Source organism: Aythya marila (assembly GCF_965140915.1).
Source record: "Aythya marila genome assembly, chromosome: 3".
In the NCBI taxonomy this organism is placed as follows: domain Eukaryota; kingdom Metazoa; phylum Chordata; class Aves; order Anseriformes; family Anatidae; genus Aythya; species Aythya marila.
In genome coordinates, this window is record NC_139044.1 from 97,958,375 (window position 1) to 97,984,651 (window position 26,277).

At 38.2% G+C, this 26,277-nt stretch overlaps 1 protein-coding gene across 1 annotated transcript in view; it reads right to left on the minus strand.

Moving 5' to 3' along the window:
- Positions 1 to 26,277, minus strand: part of DLGAP2 (DLG associated protein 2) — a 99,736-nt gene that overhangs the window by 25,218 nt on the left and 48,241 nt on the right. Inside the window, exon 5 of the mRNA XM_082758093.1 lies at positions 9,237 to 9,580. Coding sequence (XP_082614219.1) covers positions 9,237 to 9,580 — 344 coding nt within the window. The remainder of the gene's footprint in view (positions 1 to 9,236; positions 9,581 to 26,277) is intronic.

Sequence of the window (26,277 nt, forward strand, 5' to 3'; positions counted from 1 at the left end):
CCCACACTTCCTGAGCTTACTTGAGGATGTTGTGGGAGACAGCGTCAAAAGCCTTGATGAAATCAAGGTAGACAACACTTTCCCCTTATCTACCCAGCCAGTCATCCCATCATAGGTGACTATCATATTAGTTAAGCATGATTTCTCCTTGGCGAATACATGTTGACTACTCCCAATCACCTTCTTTTCCTCCACATTCTCAGAGATGATATCCAGGATGAGCTGTTCCATCATCTTTTCAGACATGAGGGTGAGGCTGACTGGCCTGTAGATTACTGTAGTTCTCTTTCTTGCCTTTTTTGAAGACTGGAGTGACATGGGCTTTCTTCCAGTCCTCAGGTATCTCTCCTGTTCTCCATGACTTGTTGAAGGTGATGGACAGTGGCCTAGACATAACATTGGCCAGCTCCCTCAGCACTCATGGGTGCATCCCATCAGGGACTGTGGATAAGTGAGTATCAAATTTGCCTAAATGATTTATAACCCATTTCTCCTCAAGAAAGGGAAAGTTTCCTTTCTCCAGAGTTTCTCTCTTGTCTCCAGAACCTGGGATTCCTTAGTGCTGGCCTTAGTAGTGAAGGCTGAATCACAGAAGGCATTCAGTAACTGCCTTCTCTGTGTCCTACGTCACCAGGGTACTCACCCTATTCAGCAGCAGGCCCATAGTCTTCCTTTCACTAATGATGCATTTGGAAAAGCCATTCTTGTCCTTGACATCCCTTGCCAGATATAATTCCAAATGGGTCTTAGCCTTCCTTGTTGCATCCCTGTATACTCTGACAATGTTCCTATGTCCAAGTGGCCTGTCTCCTTTTACATACTCCACATACTTCCTTCTTCTGTTTGAGTTTTGCCAGGAGCTCCTAGCTCATCCATTTCTTTGCTTGACTAATAGTGATGCACCAATCTTGAGCTTAGAGGAAGTGATGCTTTAATATTAACCAGGTCTCTCAGCCCCCCCTGCCTTCTAGGGCCTTAACTCATGGGATCCCTCCAAGAATGTCCCTGAAGACACCAAAGTTTGCTCTCCTAAATCCTACAGTTGTAATCCTACTTATTGCCCTGCTTCTTCTCTGCAAGATTCTGAACTCCAGCATCTCATGGTCAGCACAGGGGCAACTTTCCCATCTTCAACCAGTTTTTCTTTGTTAGTACAAGCTCCAGCAACACACCTCTCTTCATTGGCTCCTCCACCACCTGTGTCAAAAAGTTATCATCAGTGCTCTGCAGGAACCTCTTGGACTGTTTGTACCTAGCTGTGTTGTCTTTCTGGCAGATATCAGGGTGGTTGAAGTCTCCATGAGAAGTAGGGTTGGTGATCATGAGGCGACTTCCAGCTGTCTGTAGAAGGCCTCATCAGCTTCTTCATCCTGATCAGGTAACCTGTAGTAAACACTCATAAGAGTATCATCCATGTTAGCCTGCCTTCTTCTCTTACCCATAAGCTCATAAGCTCTCATAGCACTGTCTTTTGTAGTGTAGTCTAGGTGGACATAGCACTTTAAAAGAAGTGTTTACTGTGAGACTATGGTCATTTTCCCATTTTTTTTTTTCTGATGGGAAACGTGGTAAAAATACACTACAGCAAAAATTCAGGTATGCTTCCAGAATTGAATGGATCAAGAATCTGGGAGCCAGAAATGGGCCAAGAACCTAAGCCAAATTATTGCAAGAAGGCCTTAATTTTGCTCTTTGGGTCTAATCCACTGCATCAGAAATCTGTAGGAATGGACTGGAAACTGTCCTGAATTTATGGCCCAAGGCTCATCCTGTAGAAACAGCAGCAAAACTCATTTAATAGTTTCAAAGGATTCAGTGACCACATTTTTTTGCAATGGTATCAACTGGTGTGCTGATGTGAGAAAATGTTTATGTGTACAAAATATGGTAAATCATTTTCCTTTTGTCTTTATTTTATTTTATTTTATTTTATTTTATTTTATTTTATTTTATTTTATTTTATTTTATTTTATTTTATTTTATTTTATTTTATTTTATTTTATTTTATTTATTTACTTTTAAAGATTTTGACATTTTCCCACCTGTCAGTCTTTTGCCTTCAGTTCGTTCTAAAGCACTGCACCTCCTTTACAGGGGGATGCCCTCAGGATGACCATTTCTGCATAGCATACTCCTTAGACTTATTGAATGAGTCTTGCAGGATGAGGTGGGAGACAGAGAACTGGAAATGGAAGTAGTCTAAGGAAGATCAATAGTATCATACCTGCGGGGCTAAGGTACAGCTAGTAGCAGACTGTAGAGGTCAATAGACAAAGAAAAAATTGGCTTCCACAAGGATGTCTCAGTGGCTCATACATAATGCTGTTGGAAACGACAGTCCAAAGATGTAAACAAGAAAACGTCCATATGGAGAAGATCAGTTTCACCAACTGATATTGTCAGAACAAAGCAGGCAGACTGGCAACACATGCTTTTCTTCCATTTTGCATATCAAAAGCATATCTGTTTTTGCCAACTACATTGGTTTAGTAACATATAGCATGTCTCTTTTGAACTCTTCTTCTGTGTGGAGGCCAATTTCCCTTTTATATTTGGGATGGGCTGGTGTCTTTCCATTTATGTAACATGTCCAGGAAAATTCCTTTTCATTTACCTGTTTTTAAGTACTTTCTTATTTGTATTTCACCTAGATGTATACCCTGAATAATTTGCTGAAAATATGTAACTGTCACTTGGAATTACAAGAATAACGGAAGTAACATACTCTAAAATTTTATTCAAAACAAAATTATCAGGAAAGTGATGGTCCAGGTATCAAAATAGAAATAGTATTGGATACCTATAAATATAAATGCCTACCAAATTATCTTTCCTTCCAGTTTGCCAAGAATGACACTGACTAAATGACCTGACAATTGCTTTCATATTTTAATGCTTTCATTTCCTTTCTGTGCTTTGTAACAGCAGGAGAATGCCAAACATTTTTTTTCATGTGTGTGTGCAATCTAGTACTGCAAATATTATAACAATCAAAACAAAAAATCTAGAAAGAGGAAGCACAATGCAAGTAAAAATGGGAAACAAAAATATTCACTCACAAAGAAACAAATGAATAAATAAATTGCATTTCTGCATGACAGATAGTAAAAAGACCGCTGCTAGAACACAGCAGGAAACTCTTTAAGTTAAATCAGATTGGCCAAGCTAGATTCAAATAAACAGAATTGAAAAAGTCTTATGTTTGGTTTGATTGTGTGTCTCCTGAAACTTAAAGAGGTCTTAATACATGTAGATCTATTGTTAGTATCCGTGACTCATTATTGTTTTGTATTTTAAAAGCCTTGCATCACATGTATTCTAAAAGCCTTAATATTTGAAAATTGGGCCAAGATCTCAGCAAAGCAAAATATTGTGACAAATTACATGTCTATCTGGTTAACAGGGAGTCTTACAAAGAAGAGGAATCAACAAAATCATCAGAAACTGACCAAAAGCAGAAGAATGGGAATACATCTAAACTATCATATTATCTTCCTCTCGTCTTGCAAACAAAGAACTAAAATTTCTTTAAAATATGGTCCTTTATGCTTTGAAAAATGTTTTATGGGCTAATAGTATGTTATTCACTGTAGGTGTATTGGTGCATTTTGCTATAACTTCTGTCTTAATTGTTTTACCAATACTCCTCTCCGCTGGTTTTGCTAACGACCCATGGAGCATACAACACTGTAAAACCTCTGTGACCAGTCAATACTGAACAATCTAGATCAAAATTTAAAAGCTAAGTTAACAGATACTGGCACTGACTCAGTAATAAATGACCCACAAATAAATTATATTTACACCAAATTATTTGAACAAGTGCACATCAGTATGGCACATAACTTACTTGTTACAATCAATCTTGGTTTGTTTATAGACACTCATTCTAGTAAAGGAAGTATACTGACTAAACTATTTCCACAAATTCTTGGTAAGCTTTCCTAGCTGGCAATTTTTAGCTGTGTGAAAGCAATCTTTACTTTTGTGTTAAAGTATTATTCTGCTCTTAAACATGAGCACTGCAACATAGCATTACAGTGTCCTAAAAATTGCAGCCTAAGTAAGCTTCAATACGTACTGTCTCTGAGGGAAGTTCAAAGTTAATAAATGCAGCGCATCAGGAAACAGATTTTAACCTGGTATCTTTTGCTTTTCTCTCATAAGCATTAGTAACAAGAGTCCTTCAGGCCACATTATCTCTCCCCATGCAACTTCACTGCCCTCAATGGGTTTTCACTGCTGTAGTTGATGTGTTCTATAATTAGAATTTAATAAACAACCTCTCTGATGATGCACAGGAAGGAAAATAATTCACCTTCCCTCTCTTGCATATGCTTCTCAGTGCTAACAAGAGAAAAAAAATAAAAAGAAAAAAAGAAAATACTACATTTGATACTAGCTCGAGTAAATCCAATTGTGAATGCAGAAAACCATTCTTAGGTAAAGAGATCTCATTTATATGCAGTGATTTCAAAGCAGGAAAAGTACTTCAAATAAAACTACAGTACTAACTTCTACTGCTTTAATTAACTAAAAGAAAAAATTTATCAGCCAAAAAGCATATGTATACTTATAATTTTTTGTCTTACCACAAGGCACAATTTTGCTACTCTAGTACTTCTCAGCAGAGCATCTGGACAGGTCAAATACCTTGCATGGAATAACCATAAGTGCTAATTACACAATACATCATACAACAGGTTGAAATTTCCACGGATCTTTTAAGAAAGTGCTTTGTGCTAAAAATTCTTGCCAGAGTTTAGAAATGGGGTTTGTGTCAAGCTTATATGAGATAGTAACTATAGAGTGATGCACACAGCAGTGATTACTCGTAATTTTTTGGTGCCACAATGCTATGTGGCAAATTGTTCTGAACCAACAAACGTTATGCAAGGCAGCTTTCTGGGCCTTCCCCACTTAGAAAGTCTCATTATGTTAAATGGCATTTAACAGAATGAGCAACAGTAACTTGTGAAAAGAGTAAAAAATTAGATGTCTTTAAAATAACCATAGCTTTGTTTTAACTACTACTCCAACTGCTAAGCTCCTTAACATTAAAGGAGGCTGAATTGCAGCCACTGGCTGGGAACTCCGCTAATGGGCTAAGCCTGTGAATTCTCACTCATATATATATAAGGGTGTTTAAATTTAAGACCAAAGACCTTAACTTCAAAGGTCAAGTTTTAGCCTCTGTACCGTGGATGCACTTTTTTGTGCATCAAAATTTTTGTTGACTTCTACAGGCCAAGGACTTCACACACTTGTCTCCCAGAGCAGCACAGTCTGAACAGGATTTTAGGAGAACCTCAAAGATTTTATGCTTACCTCTAAAAGATTGGATCATTTATGATTTAAAAACCAGTGAAGTCAATGGGAATAATTCTTTTGATTGCTATGTGTACACTGTAGTAGAGCACTGACAAGGATGGTACAACCTAAACAGCACAAAGAAAATGTAGATACTCATCTTGGTAAGTACGCTATGTGGGTGTACAATGCTTTGCCTTAATGGTACATTCCAGTTTGAGGCTGCAGAATTTCTTGAACCAAGTTTTTAACATAACATGATAATTATATATATAAAGTTCACCTTATGACACAAAAAATTAAGCTGGCAAGTTGTTGCAAGTTGTTATTCCTCCTGAATACAGCTTTAGATTTTTAACAATTTGTTCAGTGAAGATCCTGGAGGAAAAAAAAAACACCACAACCCTTGATAGTTTGAAGATCCATCTCCTGATGATAAATGAAGATGACAGAGTCCATTATCTATGCTACAATTAGTACTCATCTCCAAAAATATCATCACGAATCAGTCTCCATACTTACAACATTTGTTCCCATATCATCTACTTCCAGGGTTTCTGATCATTTGGAGAAGTTCTGATGTCTTTTAAACAGAGAACAAACAAAGGACTACATATTTTGAAATACTTGAAATAAATGAGAAACTAATTTCTTGACATTTTTTCTCTTATATTTTACAATCCAAATGCTTTTAATTTGAAATGGTTTATAGCTAGAGCTGTTTTTGAATGTTAGTTATTAGCACAGGATATGCTAAAGAGCAAAGAAAATTTCCTGAAAAAGTATATCAGTAATAACCTTGCTGTAGGCTTACTGGTCTAGACAATCTCTACCCCCCATTTTAATTCAAATACTTTGATAAGTCTTCAGCTGTCATAGAAGAAGACAGATATAAAGATTAGAGTTACTGGTATCACTAGAGTTTAATTCTTTATTATATATATATTCTTAAGAATACCAACTATATTTTTAATCCGAGAATCAGTATTTTGCAATTTGTTTGAATATGTGAATTGACTTTTTTTTTTTTCTTTCAAATTCCTGCTGATATGTCTGAAAATATTCCTCTTGATTTAAATATGGGTATTAAAAAAAAATCAAACCTAAGACCAACAGCTACTTTTTGTAGTTTTTTGGGGAAGCTTTGTTTCTGAAGCTTGTGTTTGTGTGTGCAAAATTCTCAGCTGGATAGGGCTAACATACCATGTTACCATGGCTGTGCTGTTCTCTGTCCTAGTAAACTGGATGCTACTGATAATTTACAGAAAGTCCAATGCTTCCCTAGAGAGCTGGGCTCCCTGTGCACGTGCATACCAATCCTATGGCACATACATACTGTGCTAGGATTTTTAAAAAGGACATTTGTTAACAATATGCACAGTACACAAATCATATATCCCAAAAACATGGCAGCCCTAGGCTTTGTCCATAGCAGTTCCACACAGAGGTAGCACTGGTCATTCTCTGTCTTTGTGCCTCTCTGCTACTGCATGAATCTTTGTGGGCAAACATTCTCACACCAATGTGTTAAAGGAATGAAACATCAAAAAAATGCACAAATTAACCATCCTGATAGCAAAATAATTAATGCAAATAAATGCAAATTAAATGCATTACCCTAGCATGGCATGCTAATGAGAAAACAAGTCATTTAGTCAATCAAGGAAATATGCAAATAAAAAACATCCTTTTCTGAGGTGCTTTGATGCAGAAATCTAAAAGAAATGAAATACCTCTGCTGTATTTTTGGGATATCAGTTACTGTTTATGTAGTTTGCAATAAGGGTATACTAACCTGTGTTTTTATTCCATACAGACCAGACAACAAAAATATGAAAAAATGTATTTTCTGCTTAGACATGCTGCATAAAGGTATTTTTCGCACTAATGTGAAGTTTGAAACTCACTGCAGGAAAAAAAAGCAAACACAAACAGCTCAAAAATACACTACCGGGATACTGTGTTAAGAGTAATTTCACAATTCTAACCTTATTTAATGTCAAATGTTGCAACTAAGGAGATAGTACTTCTCATAAGATATCAGCACATCCTTCTATGATATGCTGTTGCAAACAACGTTTGCCATTTTCAGTGTATACACCTGAGGACCAGCATTATGGGCCAGGCATCAGATGATGAGTTGATACAGAAGATCCTCTGCTTCCATGGAAATTATTGCACAGATGTTTTTGCAGATTAGAAACAATTATTCTTAAACACACCAAAAAACAAGACGGGTCAGAACCCAGAGAGAAGTGGATGTTATCACCTGCAGTATGAAACAGGATCAAGTGATGTAATCAAAGTTTCAGAATTAATTGTTGAAATACCAGGACAGACTGAAGCAAGACACTCATAATGTTAAATATTGCTGCTGTGCATGACTGCTCTAAAGAAGAGATAAGAACAATGCTAGATACAATTCTTTTCTGAAGAGTAAGTTTCAGGTCAGAGGCTAAAAGGTACCAAAAATAACTTGCTGCTCTTTTGAGCTTTTCACCTTTATCTGCTAAGCTCCTTCTCTGAACAATTTAGGATACTCTAATTACTTTAAAAACATTTTAATAGTAGCAATCTGCATATTTTACTATTGCTGTTAAATTGCATTCTGCTCTTCTGTATGTAAAGAAGCAGAAGCCAACACATTTTATGATAAGAAATGGACAAGCAGCTTGCTGATAAAGGCTAGGTATTCCTGTTAGTCTAATGTGTTGTGGAACAGCAACATTATATTACAGTGTGATGTTCACTAGGTAACTGTAACATAGTTAAGGCACATATTTTTCTCTGACTCTTGAAAGTAACAGAAATGGAATCCTCGCTTTTTAAGAAAATAACTTTTATGCACTTACTTCCTTGTAGATGAACAGTCACTCACTGGGCTTAGTTGCACAGGCCTAGTGAGAGCATGCTCTCTCTCTATGCTGCTATCTCTACTATATCTGTAGCTATGCCATAATACATAGCATTTCTGCTATTATTGATTTGGCAAAAGTAGAGATTTTTAAGTACAAAAGTGAACCCCATGATGTAAATGAGGATAATCACATACTTAAAATCAAATCTGTGTCTAAGTAAGAGCAGAACAGAAAGGTAAATTTCCATCCACTCCTGTGTTTCAACAGAATGAACTTTTTGCAAGTTCAACTTTCTGATTTTTATTACTACTTGGTATTTCCTGGATATTTAAACACATTATTACTACTACCTATCTAGTGCCTCCCATTCAATAGAGGAAATATCATGCAAAATCTGCACTGGGAATCATTTCATTCCCTTGACACAACACGATGTTTCTGAACTTTCTGTAGTCTGACAGACATTTTGCAAGACGTGATTACACAGTGGGCAAATGGATGAATACTCAGAGGCTGTCCTTGTTGATGTTATTTCCTTATGGGTCATGCCATAGCTGTATCAGTAAGTTCCTTTCCTTTCCTTGGTACCTCCTCCCCAGCAGAACATCTGTTACTAAAAGCAGGGTGGTGATGTTCTTTTTAGGTAGAATAATTGTTGAGGATCCATCAGCACCACACATTTTCCAAGGTCAAAAGAGAAAGATAATGGAAAAAATACAGTGAAGCATTTTAAAGCAGGCATAATTCTATAAAAAGGACTGAATTCATGGAGGGAAGGAGATGAACATGCTGTTCACCTGTAGCTCTGCAATATAATTTTCATATCAAGTGCTAATGACAGGTAACCTCCCTAGAGATTTATTCATTCATTTTCTTCCAGGTACAGCATATTAGTGGAAGACTTCCCCGCACAGCCATGTCGCCATGATGTGAATTACAATTAACGCCAGGCAGCCAGGGGTTGTTTGTTAGATTATTAGAGCCAGCGAAGCTGAATGACTCATTCTATGCTATTTGCAGAAAGAAGGCAAGCAATTCATCACAAAACAGATGCTAATGATAGGCTACCTGGATCCCTATAGAGGAACGCCGGCTCTTGAGAAACTCCTCTGCTTTTGTCACGAGGATGGCCTTGTCACTGGTTCGTATGGAGGCACCCTCCGATGCGTGGCGCTGTGCAGCTGCAGTCTCCAAGGCAAGATTCATAGCCTTGTTACTGTCCAAACTGTCTGTGGAGTTGTACATCCCTCGGCCGTCCTGAGGCCATGGGGAAATCCTCTGAGTCCGGCTGTCATGGTATGCATCCTGGGTGGATTCTGTGCTGCTCTGAGCCGTGACTGAGATCAGTGGCTTGGATGTGGTACGTGGGGGTACCGGCGGCGGTGTTTTTTTGTAACTTGTGTAAGTTACAGCTATGGAAAGAATTAAAAATAAAAGTAGAAAAAGAGAGAAATCGAGATTAGTCTGGTGGAAAACTCACAACATTTTCACCTTAACTTTAAGGTTATGTTACTTAAAAATGAAGATGCTACAACATAGTGCTCCTGGTGAACCTTGCCGTTAGTTCAAAGCATCTCTCGGAGTCAGATGGGTATCCATAGCAACATTTTATTTCAACCAGGAAGCAAGGGGTGGAAATGGGAGTCCCAGATTATGGTGAAGATGAAAGGGAGTTAGTGAGGATTTGTGTGTGTGTGTCTGAGCCTCGATACTAGGGCTGGGTAGGTACATGCTAGAGCTGCTGAGGTGGTTTCTGCATGGGGTAAAGCTGATAAGAGAAATAAAGGGATTTTTTTTTCTTCTTCTCTTATATTAATCTGAACTGTAGGCTTGGTATCAATGCAGTGTATTAAAGAAAGTAATGTCAATATACTGGAACAGAACAGAAACTTCATGCCACTCTTGAACCTCTTGAAGTACTTCCAGGTGGACTGATTAATTACACAAGAAGCCTCTACTTTAAAAATATACAATATATTTAATGAGAAATTTCAGGCATGCAATATTTTATTATATGAAAAGCTACTAGATACATGTAAAGTAACAATATAAAATAATAAATAATACAAAAAACAGTGACATTTTATTTGTTGTCCTGCAGTAAGCCTTAAACCTTAGAACATACGTTGAAGAGTTATATACTTAGATGCAGATAATATGGAAATACAGATATAAAAATGGGTCTGAAACGCTAGGAGAACTGGATACACATAAACAGTAGTAAGAATTTTAGTCTGATGAGCAGAAAATGTCTGAGGCTGCTTTGATGTGTATCCTGTCTTGCAGAAAAAGGGTCATTAAGACATGCAAGAAAACTCTACAGGATACAGGATTCTGCCAGTACTGTGTCCTTACAAAGTTTTTGAGATTTCATAGAGATAGGTATTTAGTGATTAATATCACACAGTTCAGTTGTCTAATTGCTTAAGCCCTTTGTACTATTCTTGTACTGATATAAGCATTTCTGTTGTGGAAGTGTTTTTTCCCCCAAGAACACATACTCGTATAATTCATAAAATTATTGACTGATACAAAAGTGCATTGTAATATAGCTTTCTACATTCCTGTACAGGAAAATCAAACCCAAATCACATCCTGTATAATTACAGGAACATAAAGAAAATTATTATATTTTCTTGTATCAAAAATTCTGAAATAGCATATTATATACATGCAGAGATCAGGATAAAGAATGACTTAACATAAAGTTTTGCCTTTTTCAGGTGTTTTTAAATGTATTGGACATTACAAGGGTGACTCTGGTAACCTTGGAATTGGGGTTACTTAAGTCCAATAGAGATCCTACAAATGTTCCTCTTCTCATTATACAGACACGACGTGATAAGCAATGCTGTCACAAGGAGCCCCTTTCCAGTTGTGCTTTTTAATATCACTCTGTGTTGCAGCTCTCTGGAGAGAAGAGACAGGTTTAGGAATTTGCTAATACTTGGGACCACTGAGCCTGACTGACTAGGCCAGCATATGAGAAAAGCGAGCCTAGAGAAAGCTGTTTTTAAATTTTGTTTCTTGATAGTCATAAATAAAACAGTGTTCACAAATAAAAGAGAGTGAGGCAGAGCTAGGAAGTGAAAACCTTCATTTGAAGCACATTTTGAATTAATACTGGTGTAGCTCAATTCTGGTAGAGATTTAAAGACAGTCTTGCCCTGAGCTAAATTGCTTTAACAGAGGAAAACATGTGAAAGCATGCTCTTCAGATTCAGGGACTGTGTGCATTTCTGAAGTGCAGTTTCATTGTCCTATCACAAATCTTATCTCCTGTCAGTTTTGTAACCAGCAGTTAAGAAGAAAGAAAAACCCAATATTTTTCAACTGCTTTAGGGAATACAGAAATCTCATGAAAGAAGGGAGAGACTGTAACGCTTGGAAATTATGACAGTGTTTTAGGAGCTTAAGAAATGTCTTTAAGTAATGTTTCCACTAAAGGAGTTGCCACAATACTGCTCCCTCATTTCCTCCTGCAAATGTAGGTGCAAATGATCAAAATGCTGGGAAACATTAGAAATAGCGAAAATGGGAAAAAATAAAGTCAGTGAAATCCACATATGGAATCTACTTTTATCTATAGTATAAGACGGGTTATCACTTCTATAACTAATTTAATGTTTTTTACCAACTATCTCCATCCAGTGAATAATGAAACATATGGTGAATGTGATAATGAAACATCACAAGCAAGTGTATCCCTGCTACTCTGGTAGCAGATCACTTTTCTGTCTAATTAACATCAGTGTTAAAAATGTTAAAATTGTGTGGCAACCCTTCATAGCTACTTCATTTTCATTTACATTTTTAAAAAAAGATTGATTCTCCATGTGGAAAAAACAAAACAACAAAGCAGTCACTTGCTCTTTTTTTTTTTTTTTTTTTTTTTTTCCTCCCTAGGACTGAACATCGTATTTTGGAAATTCTTGATTTTTTCAGTGGGGTGATACATCTTAGATTCACTAAGTATTGCTGTTACTGTGGTATTCTGACAAGCATTTGATCATGAACACTAAAAAGGAATTAGATTTAAAAAAGCAAACAAAAAAGCCACAAGCATATTCAAGGAGAAGTAAACAGTAGAAAGACTGAAAGTCCATGAGAAACTACATACATATTCACAGTGAAATATGGCGGAAAGAAATCCAGCTAATTTCTAAGCTACAATCACAGAGATCAAATGTAGAGCAGGGAATAACAAATCCATCTCTGCACAGTTAATGAGTTCATATATGGAACAACAGTTTCAGAGCCACAGAAATCTGGGACTAATTGGAGACTAACAAAATCAGGTAAGAGGATGGAGGCGTGAATTTGTGAGGCAAATCTTACCACTAAATTCTATTTGCTTTAATCACTCAAGCTGTTCCAGGGAAGTAAATAGGCTAACTTAAATGAATAATGTGACTGAGACTTGTCTTAGATAATCTTGGTATGTGTTACTGACTTAAGAGATAACTATAATAAATTAAGAATATGCTACAGGAGGAAAGTAACCATAAAACCCATGTTTTATTGTTCATTCTTGGTCTTAGGTCTCTAATAATAAGTGTTGACTTAAGATCCAAAGCGTGAAATTTTATGTCACTTTCAAATATTTTTGTAATTAATTGTTATGTCAGTGAATGTTCCTGTTATCAGAAGTAATGTCTGTTTGTATCTGCTCTAATTCTTGTCCCCAGTGGACAGAAGTACCATGGGAAGTCCATATATTGGAATTTCCTTTTCCTAATAGGGAAGGAACTTCCTTTCCATTTCTCATCCCCTTCTTATACTGATGGAGAGAAGCTCCTGTCAGCTTTGCATGATTTGCTACTTTGCAAATTTTATTGGTCTTATTGGTTATTAGTTCAAAGTAAACATATAAAACCTCCTCAGTGTTGCTTCCTGCCTTCCCCATGTTTTGGTCCATCAGCCTACAAACTCCAGAGCTGTAGTGGGTTTTGCAAACCCAGCACTGAGGGTTGGCCAAGGGCGGTGCCTAAGGCCTTACAGGGAGTTGGGGCAGAAAACTGAACTGGGATAAATGGGGAAGGAGCATCCTAGTCTTCAGTCAGGGTGTCAGGGGACAAGCAGGGTGTCAAAGCCAGCACAACAACTGCAGAGAAAATATAGCATGAGGATGGGAACATGCAAAACAGAGCACCAGGAGGGCAGAGCTCCCTCAGTACAACTTAAGACTGATTTAAGTTGTGGACATCGGCATAAGTAGAGTCATGATTCATATTTTGATGTACAAAACAGAAATCCTGGATAATGGATATATTTTTTTTTTTTCAGGGCTCACAGAACATGACACGAGATTTCTGTTCATTTTTTTTACTGTTTTCTGAGGAGTTTTGGTGTGCACATGCTGGGCACTCCTGATATTTCACCAGTCCTGCTGCCGAAGAATGAGGCTCAAGCAAAGCAAAAACAATGCCATTCTGCCACACTGTTAATCAATTTGTAAAATCTGCAGCTGCTCTGAAATGCAAAGAGAAAAAGAGTAGACAGCATGAGAGGAAAATATATCTTTTTAATGTTTAAACTGAACACAGAAGGAATTATGAAAAAGAAATTGAATCTTTCCTTCCTGTTGTATTCAAAGGCAATCTTAATATAGAAAGCAGATATTTTTTGGTCTTTTTTTTAATAAAGCAGGAAAAAATATTTTTGGAAATCAGAGGATACAGTCTGTCTCCATCTGTTAGCTAATAATAATAATAAAAAAGATAAAAATTGTCAAAAAACATTCTTCTAATTCTAACTGCATGGCTATTTCCGACTTCCATTTGAATCAAAGCATTAACTGTTCAGGCACTTGCCCCGCTTCAGTATAAATATGTGTAATCAGCTCCACTGGATCTTCCTTTAGGAAAGGACATTTGAAGACAAATGGAGGGAAAACAAAATGGTTCTGTGCTGCTTCATGGTGGGCTAGACTAAATGATGATGAAAACCAGGTATAAATTGTTTAGGTAGCATGGCAGCACAACGTGCATTAATTTGCCTCTCAGGCAGGAAAAGGTGTAACACATCGATTTGTTTTTGTAAGGATCATTGCCTTTATGCAAAGAGGGCAGTGCCCATTTATGTCAGCTCCAGTTATCTTCTCCCAGCACGCAAGTTATGCTTGATACCTTAACGGCCAGATGACCACTTCCCCCTGCACATACACAAGATTCCCTGTCAGTGCGGAATCTGGCACAGCACTGGCTACAAGTGACATGCTCTGTAAAGCACATTAATCTCTTCTATGTTCTTTGTGATACCAGCTGGGAAGCACCAGTCAGAAGCAGAGAATCAGGTATTATGGAAACAGATGTAACCAAGAGGGCAAACACAGCACTGGAGAACTAATGGTTTGGACATATACAATAGAATTGCAGGGAAAATTTCCCAATAGTTCTTAAGTAACTGGAAGTTTTTTTATTTAGTTGATATACCTGGAGCAGAATATCCCTCTTAATCTGCACTGCATTTGACTAAATTTGCTTAAGGTTGCTGTTGCTACTGTAGAAATAGCTGTAGAAATCAGTCAGTTACGCTGCCCATATTTCAGTGCAAACACAGCTTGTACTAGAAATAAAATGACTAAAATGATTCAATTCAGATATAACTTCAGGTTATCCACAGAGAGTTAAAGACAAAAGGCAGGAGAGACTTGATACATTTGATGAAATATCAGTGGCTGTAGGTGACATTCAGAACACCTTTCAAAAGGCAGCCTTTTAATAAATCACTGCTGTTGGTCCATTTGCCAGATATAATCACCTGAGGGGCTTTCACAAATCAATATAACCACTAAGCACTTAGTCAAAATAACATTATTTAGGCTGAGATCACAAAGTTAACTGGATGATGAATTTACATAAACGCACCATCAATTAAAGGGAATGGTTGTCCCTTATGACACATGGCAGGAGTAAACCGTATTTTTAGTTTTGCAAGGAAACTTATTCAGAAGCAGGATAATTACTCTGCAGGGAGCATGGAGCTGCCCTGGAGGCAGAGCTCCCTGGGGCATGCTGCTGCAGGCAGACAGGATTTCTCCGAGGAACCACAGCACTAAGAGAAACACTGTGAGGGCTCCTAGGCTACCGCTAGGTCTTCTGTTTCACACAGGGAAAGTGAATGCTAACGCCACAACCATTTCAGAAGAGGAAAAAGAGACCTTTCTGTAATGAAATGCCACAGTTAAATCTAACCCTGCGTGAAAAGCTTACTCCGCTTACATAGCCTTTTGACCATGCTGAACGTTGTTCTAGGCAAAGGTTTTCACAGTCACAGATAACATGGCTGTTCTTCAAATGCCCTGAAGGTACCTCATTTTGTGCCATCATGGTCATCAGGACTTCTGATGTGCTCTTAAATTAAAAAGGCACTTGTGTACAACAGTTACCTCTCAAAGCAAAGAATGATGAACATTTCAATACCATCAATAAATGAAACAGGACTTCTGAGAGAAGACATCCCATCCACTGAAAGAGTTAATTTTACACTAAGCGATTAACTCTTTGATCATTTTTCTACTAATCCATGCATACCAAAAATAAGAATGCAGGTCCTTATTGAAAAGAGAGGATGTTGGGACACATCTTCCTATTTGTGACTATTGTCATCTCCCATTATACATTGGTTTCCAATGAAAAATATAATTAAAAGGAGAATGAAGTATCACACAAGCCAGTTTAATTTTTACAAAACCAGTCTAGTTTTTCCTAAAGTCAGTTTCTAAAGTGTTAGAAAAGGGGTTTCCTTCTTGGGTTAGTTGCACCTTTAAAGTTCACTCCAAATGAGGTGATTTAGAAATGCTTAGTTTTGATACGTGTAGCGTCTTGTTACTTAATTAAGAAAAAGTGATCAGCTACAATGAGGGGGAAATGTTAAGGTAAATTAGTCTGTTTGGGTCCAGTCTGCCATTTTAGATATGTGCCATCAGTTGATACTTCAAAACTGACACCTTTGATTTGGGGCTTACTTCCTTTTTTCAATGCTGCAGCATGATGTGCTCAGGCTCTACCCAGAAAAAAATGTCTTGCTCCATTACTTGACCCTAGGCAGTGCTAACTGAATGTAAATGACTGTCCTTCAAAGCACACATCCACTTCTTACTTAAATTGAAACCACAGCTGCATGTGAATGTAGAGTGGGTGAGGAAGATGCCACATTCTCGTATAATCTTGACTTCTCCAGCCTTTCTCTTTGCTGCTCCCTGGGAAGATACACACTTTTGCTTGTTGCTTTGCTAGTGAAAGATCCTGCCATTTCTGAGGGATTTTCATGTTCAAGAGTTTCTCCATTTGCAAGGTTATGAGACTGTTTTTTTGAACTGTAAGGAGATTCAAACCTTGTAAAAATAGTCATTAAAACTTACCGATGTCATACTGTGCTTGAAATTCAAGAGAGAATTTTGTTTTTAAATATATTAATAATTTTAATGGAATCTACAGTTGATTTCCCTCAAACACAATCAGAGGGTTACTTTGTTTTTATTACCACATCTTGCTGCTTTCTGCCATTTCCCATTCTGTCCTCCACAGTGAATCCTAGCCAGTGAAGGAGCCAGGAATCTTTCCATCTCAGTCGAGATAAAATATTTTTATGCTTGGATATCTATGAAAAGAATCCTGTTTCTTGCTTTCCAGACCAAGCACTAAGAAACAGCTGATACATCTATGATGATATTTTTATGAGATATTTTCTCAGAAAGACTACTTGCACCCAGATGAGATTTACCGACATGGCTTATATGATGCTACATTTTGCTTAAGCTACATAAACCAAAGCATTGTCTGGGTGGCAAGCATTTATAACTTTATTATTGTAATTTTATTATAGCATTATTATAACTTTATTTATCCTTTTTTTTTTTTTTTTTTTCTCCCTGATGGGTCTTTTACTTGTATTATGTTTAGGTAAACTTGGATATTTTTCAGACACTAAAGTCAGATGTTAATTGACCATGATCTCACATTGCTATGTCTCAACGTGATGGTCTCATGTCATAGGCCATGGGAGCAAAGCACTGCCTTTATCCTGTGCCATTTTTTAAAGTAGGATTTTACAGTAGCAATTGGTTTTATCATACTTTCAAGACACAGTCAGTGTCTGAGAACTATGAAGTGGAATCCATCTCACCTCACATTAGCCATTTAAAAGACAGTCATCCAACTCTAAGTTGCCTCATCTCTTTAGAATTCCCAGGAGAAAAACAAGCAGTTGTGGGGGAAATTCTACTTTAATCTTAGATGTTTTTATTATTGTTATTATTATTTTTACTAGGCAATGAATGGTAAAAAATGCAGGTAAATAGAATCAAGGACAACCAGTTCAGATCAGGACAATTCTGAAATGCCTACATAGGTGAGATCCAACCTATGTACTCCGTCCAACCACTCCGTCCCTATGAAGGCTCTGGTAGGACTCTGACATGCACTGGGACATAATCTCTCCTCTCTTCTGTTACCTGCATTAATTGGAAAGGTGGGAGCTTCATTGCATCTGCTCCTCTGTGAGCTTGTTGTTAAAGCAAGGCTACGTGGAATTTGATTTTAAGGGTCTAGCCAAATCTGAATTACATTACATTTCTTAATTCAGCAGTCCTAAATGATAAGTTCAGCTTCCAAACCCTTCTCCTGGACCCACTGCATAGTAATGGTTTGGACCAAGGTCCCTTTGAAGCTTCACAGAAGTACTAAACACAAATCTTGTGTATTTCCATTGTTTTAAAATTGATTGTACAATGTTAGACACTGGGATAGATGATGCTGTTTAGTCCTGCTGAAGTTGATGTTGAAAGTCAATGGAATCAGACCAATTCACACAAACTGAGGATTTGGACCTTTAGCATAATGTATTATTGATACAGGCAGGGTTCGTGCTTCTTATAAATTACTTTTTTTTTTTTTTTTAAAATTGCTTTTCAAAGTGATGTGTCACTGAGAAACTGCAGTCATATGAACCCCATATAAAATGTTATTTCTATGCAGCATTTTGTTTTGACCTGTCTCTGCTAAATAGAACCTATATAGCACTTGTGAAGAAAAGAAATCATTTATACGACACATAACCTCAGTAACAATTTACCAGGTTAAGGCAAAATTACTGGATGCTATATTTTTATTAATCTGTGTGTGCATTAGGTTAGACTCAATAATCAGAATAGATCCTTTTAAGCTTAAGTTCTGTACATCTATCTGATTTTGTACAGGAAACTAACAATTAAGTGGAAATGTGACCATTAAATTTGGAAAAAAGCTGGAATCTAAGAACACACTGCAGTCTCCCAGTTAGAACTTGGAGGAGAGAGGTATAAAAGGAATTAGTGTAATCAAGTAATTCAGTGCGTAAGTCATTACCTCCATATTGAGGAAACTTAGGTCTGTAGGCAGCCCATGTTACGTAAATGATAAAATCTGTTTTGACAATGTAATTAATGTTAGTCTCAAAACAGAAATGCAAATCAAACAAGATATCAAGGTCAGAAACTGGAAGCCTTTGCCAAAGTTAAAAGAGATGTGGGTAACACAAACCTCATGGATTGCTGATGGACTAGTTGCAAAGGGTTCTATTTTAGATCAGTTAATTAGCGAAAAATTATAGCCTAACCAGCATCCTGTAGATGGCAAAGCGAAGTGCTGACAGCTGTTTTGCTCTTCTAAACAGTTCCTATGTGCCTCTAAAATATAGAAGTTGCCTTAAAGAACATCATCTCAGTTTTTCAGTTGCAGGAAAGAAAAACTTACCTTGAACTATACTCTAATTTATGGAATGCATGTAAGGCTTTTCTGGAATACCGATTGCATGTCACATCACCAAAACAGTGAGAAACAAAGAGAAAAAACAGCTCCAAAAGCTAAGAGCTGCTGTTACCAGGTTACTCTTTTCACATTGAAAGCAATAGAAATTTTGTAAATGTTTTTCAGTAGAACAGATGCAAACCAATATTGCTGTCATTCTGTACTAAAAAAAACCTCTTTTCTTGACCTCCCACATACCCTTATCACTCAAGTCAAATAATTTCCAGCAGCCTCTTGAAATGCACTCATAGACGTAGGCTTATCATTGTTTCTGTTTGTGTGTTTTCTGTTCACATTCTCACAGTAACTGTGTGTAGTTTGCAATTTTCTTTAACTTTCAGAAAGGAATTCCAAACTGAGTAGGACCAGAAAAACAATTTGCTCAGTTAATCTTAAGTGTTGCACAGTAGAATAATTTTAACAGTGCATTATGATAATGGTCCTGTGTTAAAGAATTAAAATTATTACAAAATATTTTAATTAAAGAGAATTTAATACCTTTAAATTGTTCTTTTAATCTACAGAGAGCTGCAAGTCTGGACAAAGCTCACTTTTGAGATTGGTAACAATACAGGCAATGGTCAAACCAAGAAATCATTTTACTTGAGATAGTCTTGGAGTTGGCGTCAATGTGGAAAAAAGTGCTCAGAAAGATACTTGCAGTCTATCAGTCCTATATTTAGGCGCAGCAAATGATGCTGCTGGGTTTTGAGCTCTCAACTCTGTAAGTCAGAGCATGGCTCTCTCTAAGCTAGTTATCCTTGTTTTCAGCAGGACCAGCAGATAAATCTTTAGATTTATCCTATAATGCAATATGAATAGGGCTGACTTTTACCTCCCATTCTATGTCATCATTGTAGACTATTTTTATAGGCAACATGGAGAAATAGGGATGTCCAGAGAACAACTTATAACAGATACCAATCCTGAAGCAGATAAATCACATTTCATTGAGTATAATAGGGCATTAATATGACTGCCTTTGACAGCTAGCTACATTTCAGATATACGTATTAGATGAGATGAATTTTTATGAATGAAATTTTATGTTTTTGTTATTATTATTATATATATATATTTTCTACTGGGGGATGGAGACTAAGAGTGGAAATATATATATTTTTCTGGACAAAGAACTATCCCAAATGGTTCATTTGTATTTAATATAAGAAAAAAGAAATGCATATAAAAAGTCATGACTCATTGATATGTCCTTGGTACTGTGTTCTTAGTCTCAGAAAGGCAAGTGATAGGTTACTCACTTCAAACTCAATATCTTCCTCAGACTTGTTTGGATGTCTTCTAGTTGCCTTTGAGGAGCAGTAATGAGCAGCATGGATTACTCTGGCATTTGTCTAAACTGTGGTTTCCACTGTATATAGTTTTTACATACCAGGTTATATGCTGAGACTAAGCTTCGCCCCTTCCACGTGCTGGAACATTTCATTTACAGAGTTTGTTGCTAAGTATGATCTTAATTTTATTATGTTCTTAATGGTCTGAATTTTTGGGTAGACCTGTGTGGTGTCAGGAGTTAGACTTGATCTTTATGGGTCCCTTCCAACTCGGGATATTCTATGATTCTATGAAGTACCATCATGATATTAGGTAAGACATCTCTGTTAGTGCTCAATAGGGTCCCTATACTGTATTCAGTCTGAGTCAAACTCAGCTGAACATAGATACCTAATACTTTTTTAGATGTCCTAGGCTCTTCTGCCTAGCATAAAACAGCTTGTCCAGGAGGAAGCAACTCTCTTGTAGGTTCCATGTAGATGTCCCAAATGGGTAAAAGACACTTATCTTTGAACTGAATCTTTTTTTTTTTTTTTTTTTTTTTTTTTTTTGTGTCATGGGAACAGACAACTAGTTTGCATTAAAGTACATACCTTTACATGACTTGATGTGGAGCCAAATTCTCCTTCATCCAGCTAACCTGTCTGGCCAAAGGCAAATTCTGTCTAGGTATGCCCTGGGAATGTCACCAGTTTTAGAATCTTTACTTTTAATGAAAGTATTGGGTTTACCAATTGCCCTTCCAGGGTAGCTTCAAGTCTAAACAAAATTTTTGGCACAGAAATGAAGACTTAAACAGAAGCTTTCACGAAACTCCATTTTAGGGAGATGAAAATAGAGGATGGGAGTTGCTGAAGGGTTGGCAGAGATATGCAAGCATCCCAAGAATTTTTTTACAATAATGAAACAGAGAATTTGTTGGAAGTAAAACTAAAAAACTATAAAAGTTTTTCTGTTTCACTTCTGTGTCTCTCCACTCAAATCTAGATACAACTTAATTTAAATAGCAAAGAACTTGCTTTGCCTCTACCTTCATGCCTGTCTGTTACTAAGAAGGATTTGAGTGGCAGCTGCCCACTAGGAATCTGTTCTCCTGGAAAAGGCAATTTTACAAGTTAGAAATAATATCCCTCAGGAGAAGCACATTTGTAAGTGGTGAGCACTAATCAAAACACCCTCACCGTAAAGCAGAATAGTAGTGAAAGCACCTAAACTTGCTTCCCTAAATGTCTGATAACACGTCTTCAGAAATAGTTTTACTATCCAATGGACATTCTAGTGGCAGAAGTCACCCTATGGAAGCAAGACCTGCCCTGCCATAAAAGGGCTTATCATAATTTTGAAGTGCAGCTCTGTCACTTCACACACAGCCTTTACAGGCCCCTGTACCTTTGCTAGGGCCCAGAGGACAGGAATTCCCCACTGTCTGCACACTGTTTCTTTTTTTGACGATTGTATGTACAGTAAAGAAGCTACAACACAGCTCACATCCCTGTTGCATTGAAAGCATAACAAAGCTAAGGCCAGTTTGCCTGCAAGCAAAGTGTGGTCTACCTGAATACAGTTATTAAACTAGCTGATGGACCAAGGCCCCCGATGGATGAAATACTGCACACAAGCAAGTAAAAATTCAAATGTCAGAACTCAAAAAGACCTCTCCATACCCAGCACTTAAAGCATGCTAATTCCAGTGCACATTCTGGCTCCTGACATACACGCCTTCAGCAGAACCCAGGACTGAATATACGCAGAGCTTCTGAGAAGGCTCATTAGAGGGCTTTTATTCATTCACTGAGGAATGCAGAAGGAGAATTGCCGCCAGAAGAAGGATCCTGCCTTCCTTTTTACTACAACTGAAAAGAAGCAGTATTCAGCACCAGTTTCAGCTGGTGAAGGCTTACCGACCCTGCAAACTTCTCCCAGCTGCACAGACATACCTGAGGACAAAGCCTCCTGCCAGTATCAGGCTAAATATCTGGGCTGAGATTTACCCCTGCCACTGTTAGTTTCTATCATGTCAGGAAGGCTTCAAATACCTGAGCAGTGAATCACATTCTTTGCATGATTTTTGTTTTTTTTACTTTCTTACCCACTCTTTTTTTTTTTTTTCCTTTTTTTTTCTTTTTTTTTTTTTTCTTTTCTTATATCACTCAGAAAATGAAGCTGAGGAAACTGAAAACTCATCTCACAGACAGCTTTGAAACCAAATTCAGCCAGGAAAGAGGGCATGTGTGTCCTTTTTAATAAAAGAAAAAACAGCTGTCTGGCAAATCTAATAAGTTATGGAGGAATTATGTCAAGCACAGAACAGCAGGAGCAAGAAAAAGACAGTCATTACATATTTTTTAAACTAACCATAGATGCAAGGCAGGGACTTTTTTTTTTTTTTTTTTTTTAATCTTTGAATGAAAATTATAAAAAGCTGCTGGCTACTGCTCCAACTGTTTTCATGCCTCATCAACCTGAAGAGGCCAGGCAGTTCTGATTAGCACAGCCTTCGTCCAATCTCAGGGAATCCCAGAGTTACAAACAGTTGCAGTGACCCCTTGGCCATCCCCTGTTGAATTCCCCAAACCAAAGGACTTGTGTCACCTTCATCCCAGCGACTCCCTGGGCATCTTTCGTGATGTAGAGCTGCTATAAAGCAACACTGTCAGCATAGCATCAGAACTTCAATATATTTAAAAGAATTAAAGACTAATTATTCCCCCCAGATACACCCAGAGCAATGAAAATGATGTGTGCATATCCAAGTGTAGAACTGGGCTCATTCTTTGTTAGTATAAGATTTATCCTCACAGTATAAGCACATAAGTTGGCACAGCATCAAAGTCTTAACTCAGGATCCTCAAGTGCTCCCACAGATATATGGTAGGTTTCCTGCAGAGAATTAGAGTGCCAGATAATTCCATAGGGCCCTAACAGTAATTAAGCAAAGTCAATAGGCAAATAATAATCGAGAAAACAGCCTTCTATATCTTATTTGGACTTAAGATTTTGTGCAATTTTAAATATACTTGTTGAGGACACTACTGCAAGCTATCACTTAGCAATGGTTACCGATAATAACCCCTAAGACATAGCATTTATTTCTGTTCTCAGTATAGAGAAAACAGAAACTGTGTATTTGTGCGTATGTTTTCTCCCATTTGGCTAGGTTTTCCTAGAGAGTTCATTGGGTTATGTACTGGGTCTGGCTGGAATGTTAACTTTCCCGGCAGCAGCCCATACAGTGCCGTACTCTGTACTTGTAGCTGGAACAGCAGTGTTATCACACCAGTGTTGTGTCTACTGCTGAGCAGCAGTGGCACAGTATTGGGCCTTTCTCTAACCCTCCTAGGGGGTGGGCAAAAAGTGAGGAGAGAAACATCACTAGGGCAGCTGACCTAAACCAATCAAAGGGATATTCCATACCATGTGGTGTCACACTCAGCAATAAAAGGTGGAAACAGGAAGAAGAGGGGAGGGGTGGGCTCTCGTTGAGAAGACGTCGGTCCTCCTCTCAAACACCGGCTGCGTGCGTTGAGGCCTTGCTTCAAGGATGTGGTCAATCATCGCTCATTTGTGGGAAGTAGAGAGTAATTTCTTTCCTCTGCACTTCCATATAGCTTTCATTTATTTTGTTTGTTTGTTTTCCTCCCTTTTTCCCCTTTTCCCTTTTACTTCCCCTTAGTTAAATTGTTTAGTTCATGGTAGTCTTTATTTAATTATTATAATTATTTCCCTTTAATTAAATTATCCTTATCTCAACCCGTGAGTTGTTCTTTGCTTTACTTCTCCCCCTCCTCATCTAAAGGAGGGGGAGTGAGAGAGCAGTTGTGGGGTTTAGCTGACCAGCACGGTAAAACCACCACAGTCCTTTTTGGCGCCCAACGTGGGGCTCGAAGGGTTGAGATAACAATAGAATTGATTAAACGCATACAACTAACACACTTGCTTGCTAGTAACCATGTACATTGTCCTGTTAATAATAGCTTTGTTCATATGTCATGCAATCCGTGTCATATTCTCCTTTCTCCTATATATCCGATCCGACAAAGTGCTACAATCTGTGTTCACTTTTTTTAATTCGCTGTGCTGCCAAGCACTGACCTTGGGTTTACTCTGGAATTCAGGCTCTGTGCTGTTATCATTTGGGTCCCATGGAAACTATCTTCCAGAGAATATTCAGAACTACACTGCCTTCCTTTTCTCATCTGGACACCAGTTTATTAATAATATCAGGAATGGTACCTTTCCCTTCTTTCACAGTGGGCTAATTACAACAGTTTGGGAGTATTTTGAAGATCCATCTGTAACCCATGTATTGCTATTTCTAATTCTGAATAACAGGTTTCATTTTCTCTCTAAGATTAGTCGATTGTTTAGAAAACTTATTTGGGAATCTGTCCCAAAACAGTCTTGTGGTGAGTGGCACGGTGTGTGGGATGATGTTAGCAGGTACCTGTCACGAGTGTCTCCTCCAATAGTTTTGAACTTCACCCCTGAGCAAGTGCTAAATCCTAAAAACTTGGTAGAATGTTTGAGAGTTGTATGTCCTGACCCTGATAATGCCGGAGAACAACAGCTTGCAGCATTGTGCTGGGTCCTGGTTTATTCCTATCAAACACTGTTTAACATCATCCAGCAATTTGAAGAGAGGGAGGAAGTCTCTGAATCTGATGACCAAGTAACACACACTGTGGCTGACCCAGAGGACCAACCAACTATGGTATCAGTCGCCCCCATAGTCAAGTCAAAACAATGGAAACGGAGGTCAGCTCGTTTAGTAAGGGAAGAAGGCTCTCCTAAGAAGGAGGGAGAAGGGGAATTGGCAGGCACCTCTAAAGCAGAGCCATCACAAAAACAGCAGGAAGACGAGACGGAAATCATAAAGGAATCAGAAATCACTCGATCCTTATCCCTGAGTGAGATGCGAGAAATACGAAAGGATTATGGTCGACGCCCAGGTGAACACATCCTCACTTGGCTGCTCCGATGCTGGGATGCTGGGGCCAGTAGCCTACAATTAGAAGGCAATGAAGCCAAGCAGCTGGGATCCCTCTCTAGAGAAAGGGTAATCGACAAAGTAATCGGGAGAGGAGCACAGGCCCTCAGCCTCTGGAGACGACTCCTGGCAGCTATCAAAGAAAGATATCTCCATAAGGAAGATATTGTATATCACATAGGCAAGTGGACCACTGTGGATAAAGGTCTCCAACATCCGCGGGAATTAGCTGTGCGGGAGATGATTTATAGTGATTTGGACAATGCCCAGACACCTCAAGACCCCGATGAAGTCCAGTGCACAACATCCATGTGGCGTAAATTTGTGCGGAGTGCACCATCAGCACATGCCAGTACCCTGGCAGCAATTCACTGGGATGAGGGGATGGGACCAACAATGTATGATGTCTCCTGCCAGCTTCAAAAATATGAAGACAATCTCTCTGCTCCGCTACAGTCCTGTGTCTCAGCTGTGGAGAAATTGTCTAAAGGACTTGACAAGCTTGTGGAGAAAGTATATTCCCCCTCATCTAGACAGAGTGATACTTCAGCCACTAAGAATCAGCATTCACCTGCTCAAGAGAGAGAGTACCCAAGATGTACACCACGTGGCACCTTGTGGTTTTATCTGCGTGACCATGGGGAAGATATGAGGAAATGGGATGGTGTACCTACTTCAACCCTAGCTGCTTGGGTACGTGAACTGAAAGGAAATACAGCAGCAAGAAGAGGGGCTCCTAAGAGAAATGCTGCTCCGGTGTCTATTGGGCAGTACCCCAGAGACAGTAGAAGAGCTGATGTTATTCTTGACCATGATGAAGGGACCTCTACCTCTCATTTGCAAGAATTAAGTAGCAGACGCTCCAGCCAGGACTAGAGAGGCCCTGCCTCTGGCCAGGTAGAGGAGAGGGATAACCGGATTTATTGGACTGTGTGGATCCGATGGCCTGGAACATCAGAACCACAGGAATACAAAGCTTTAGTGGACACTGGCGCACAATGTACCTTAATGTCATCAGGCTACCAAGGGACAGAAC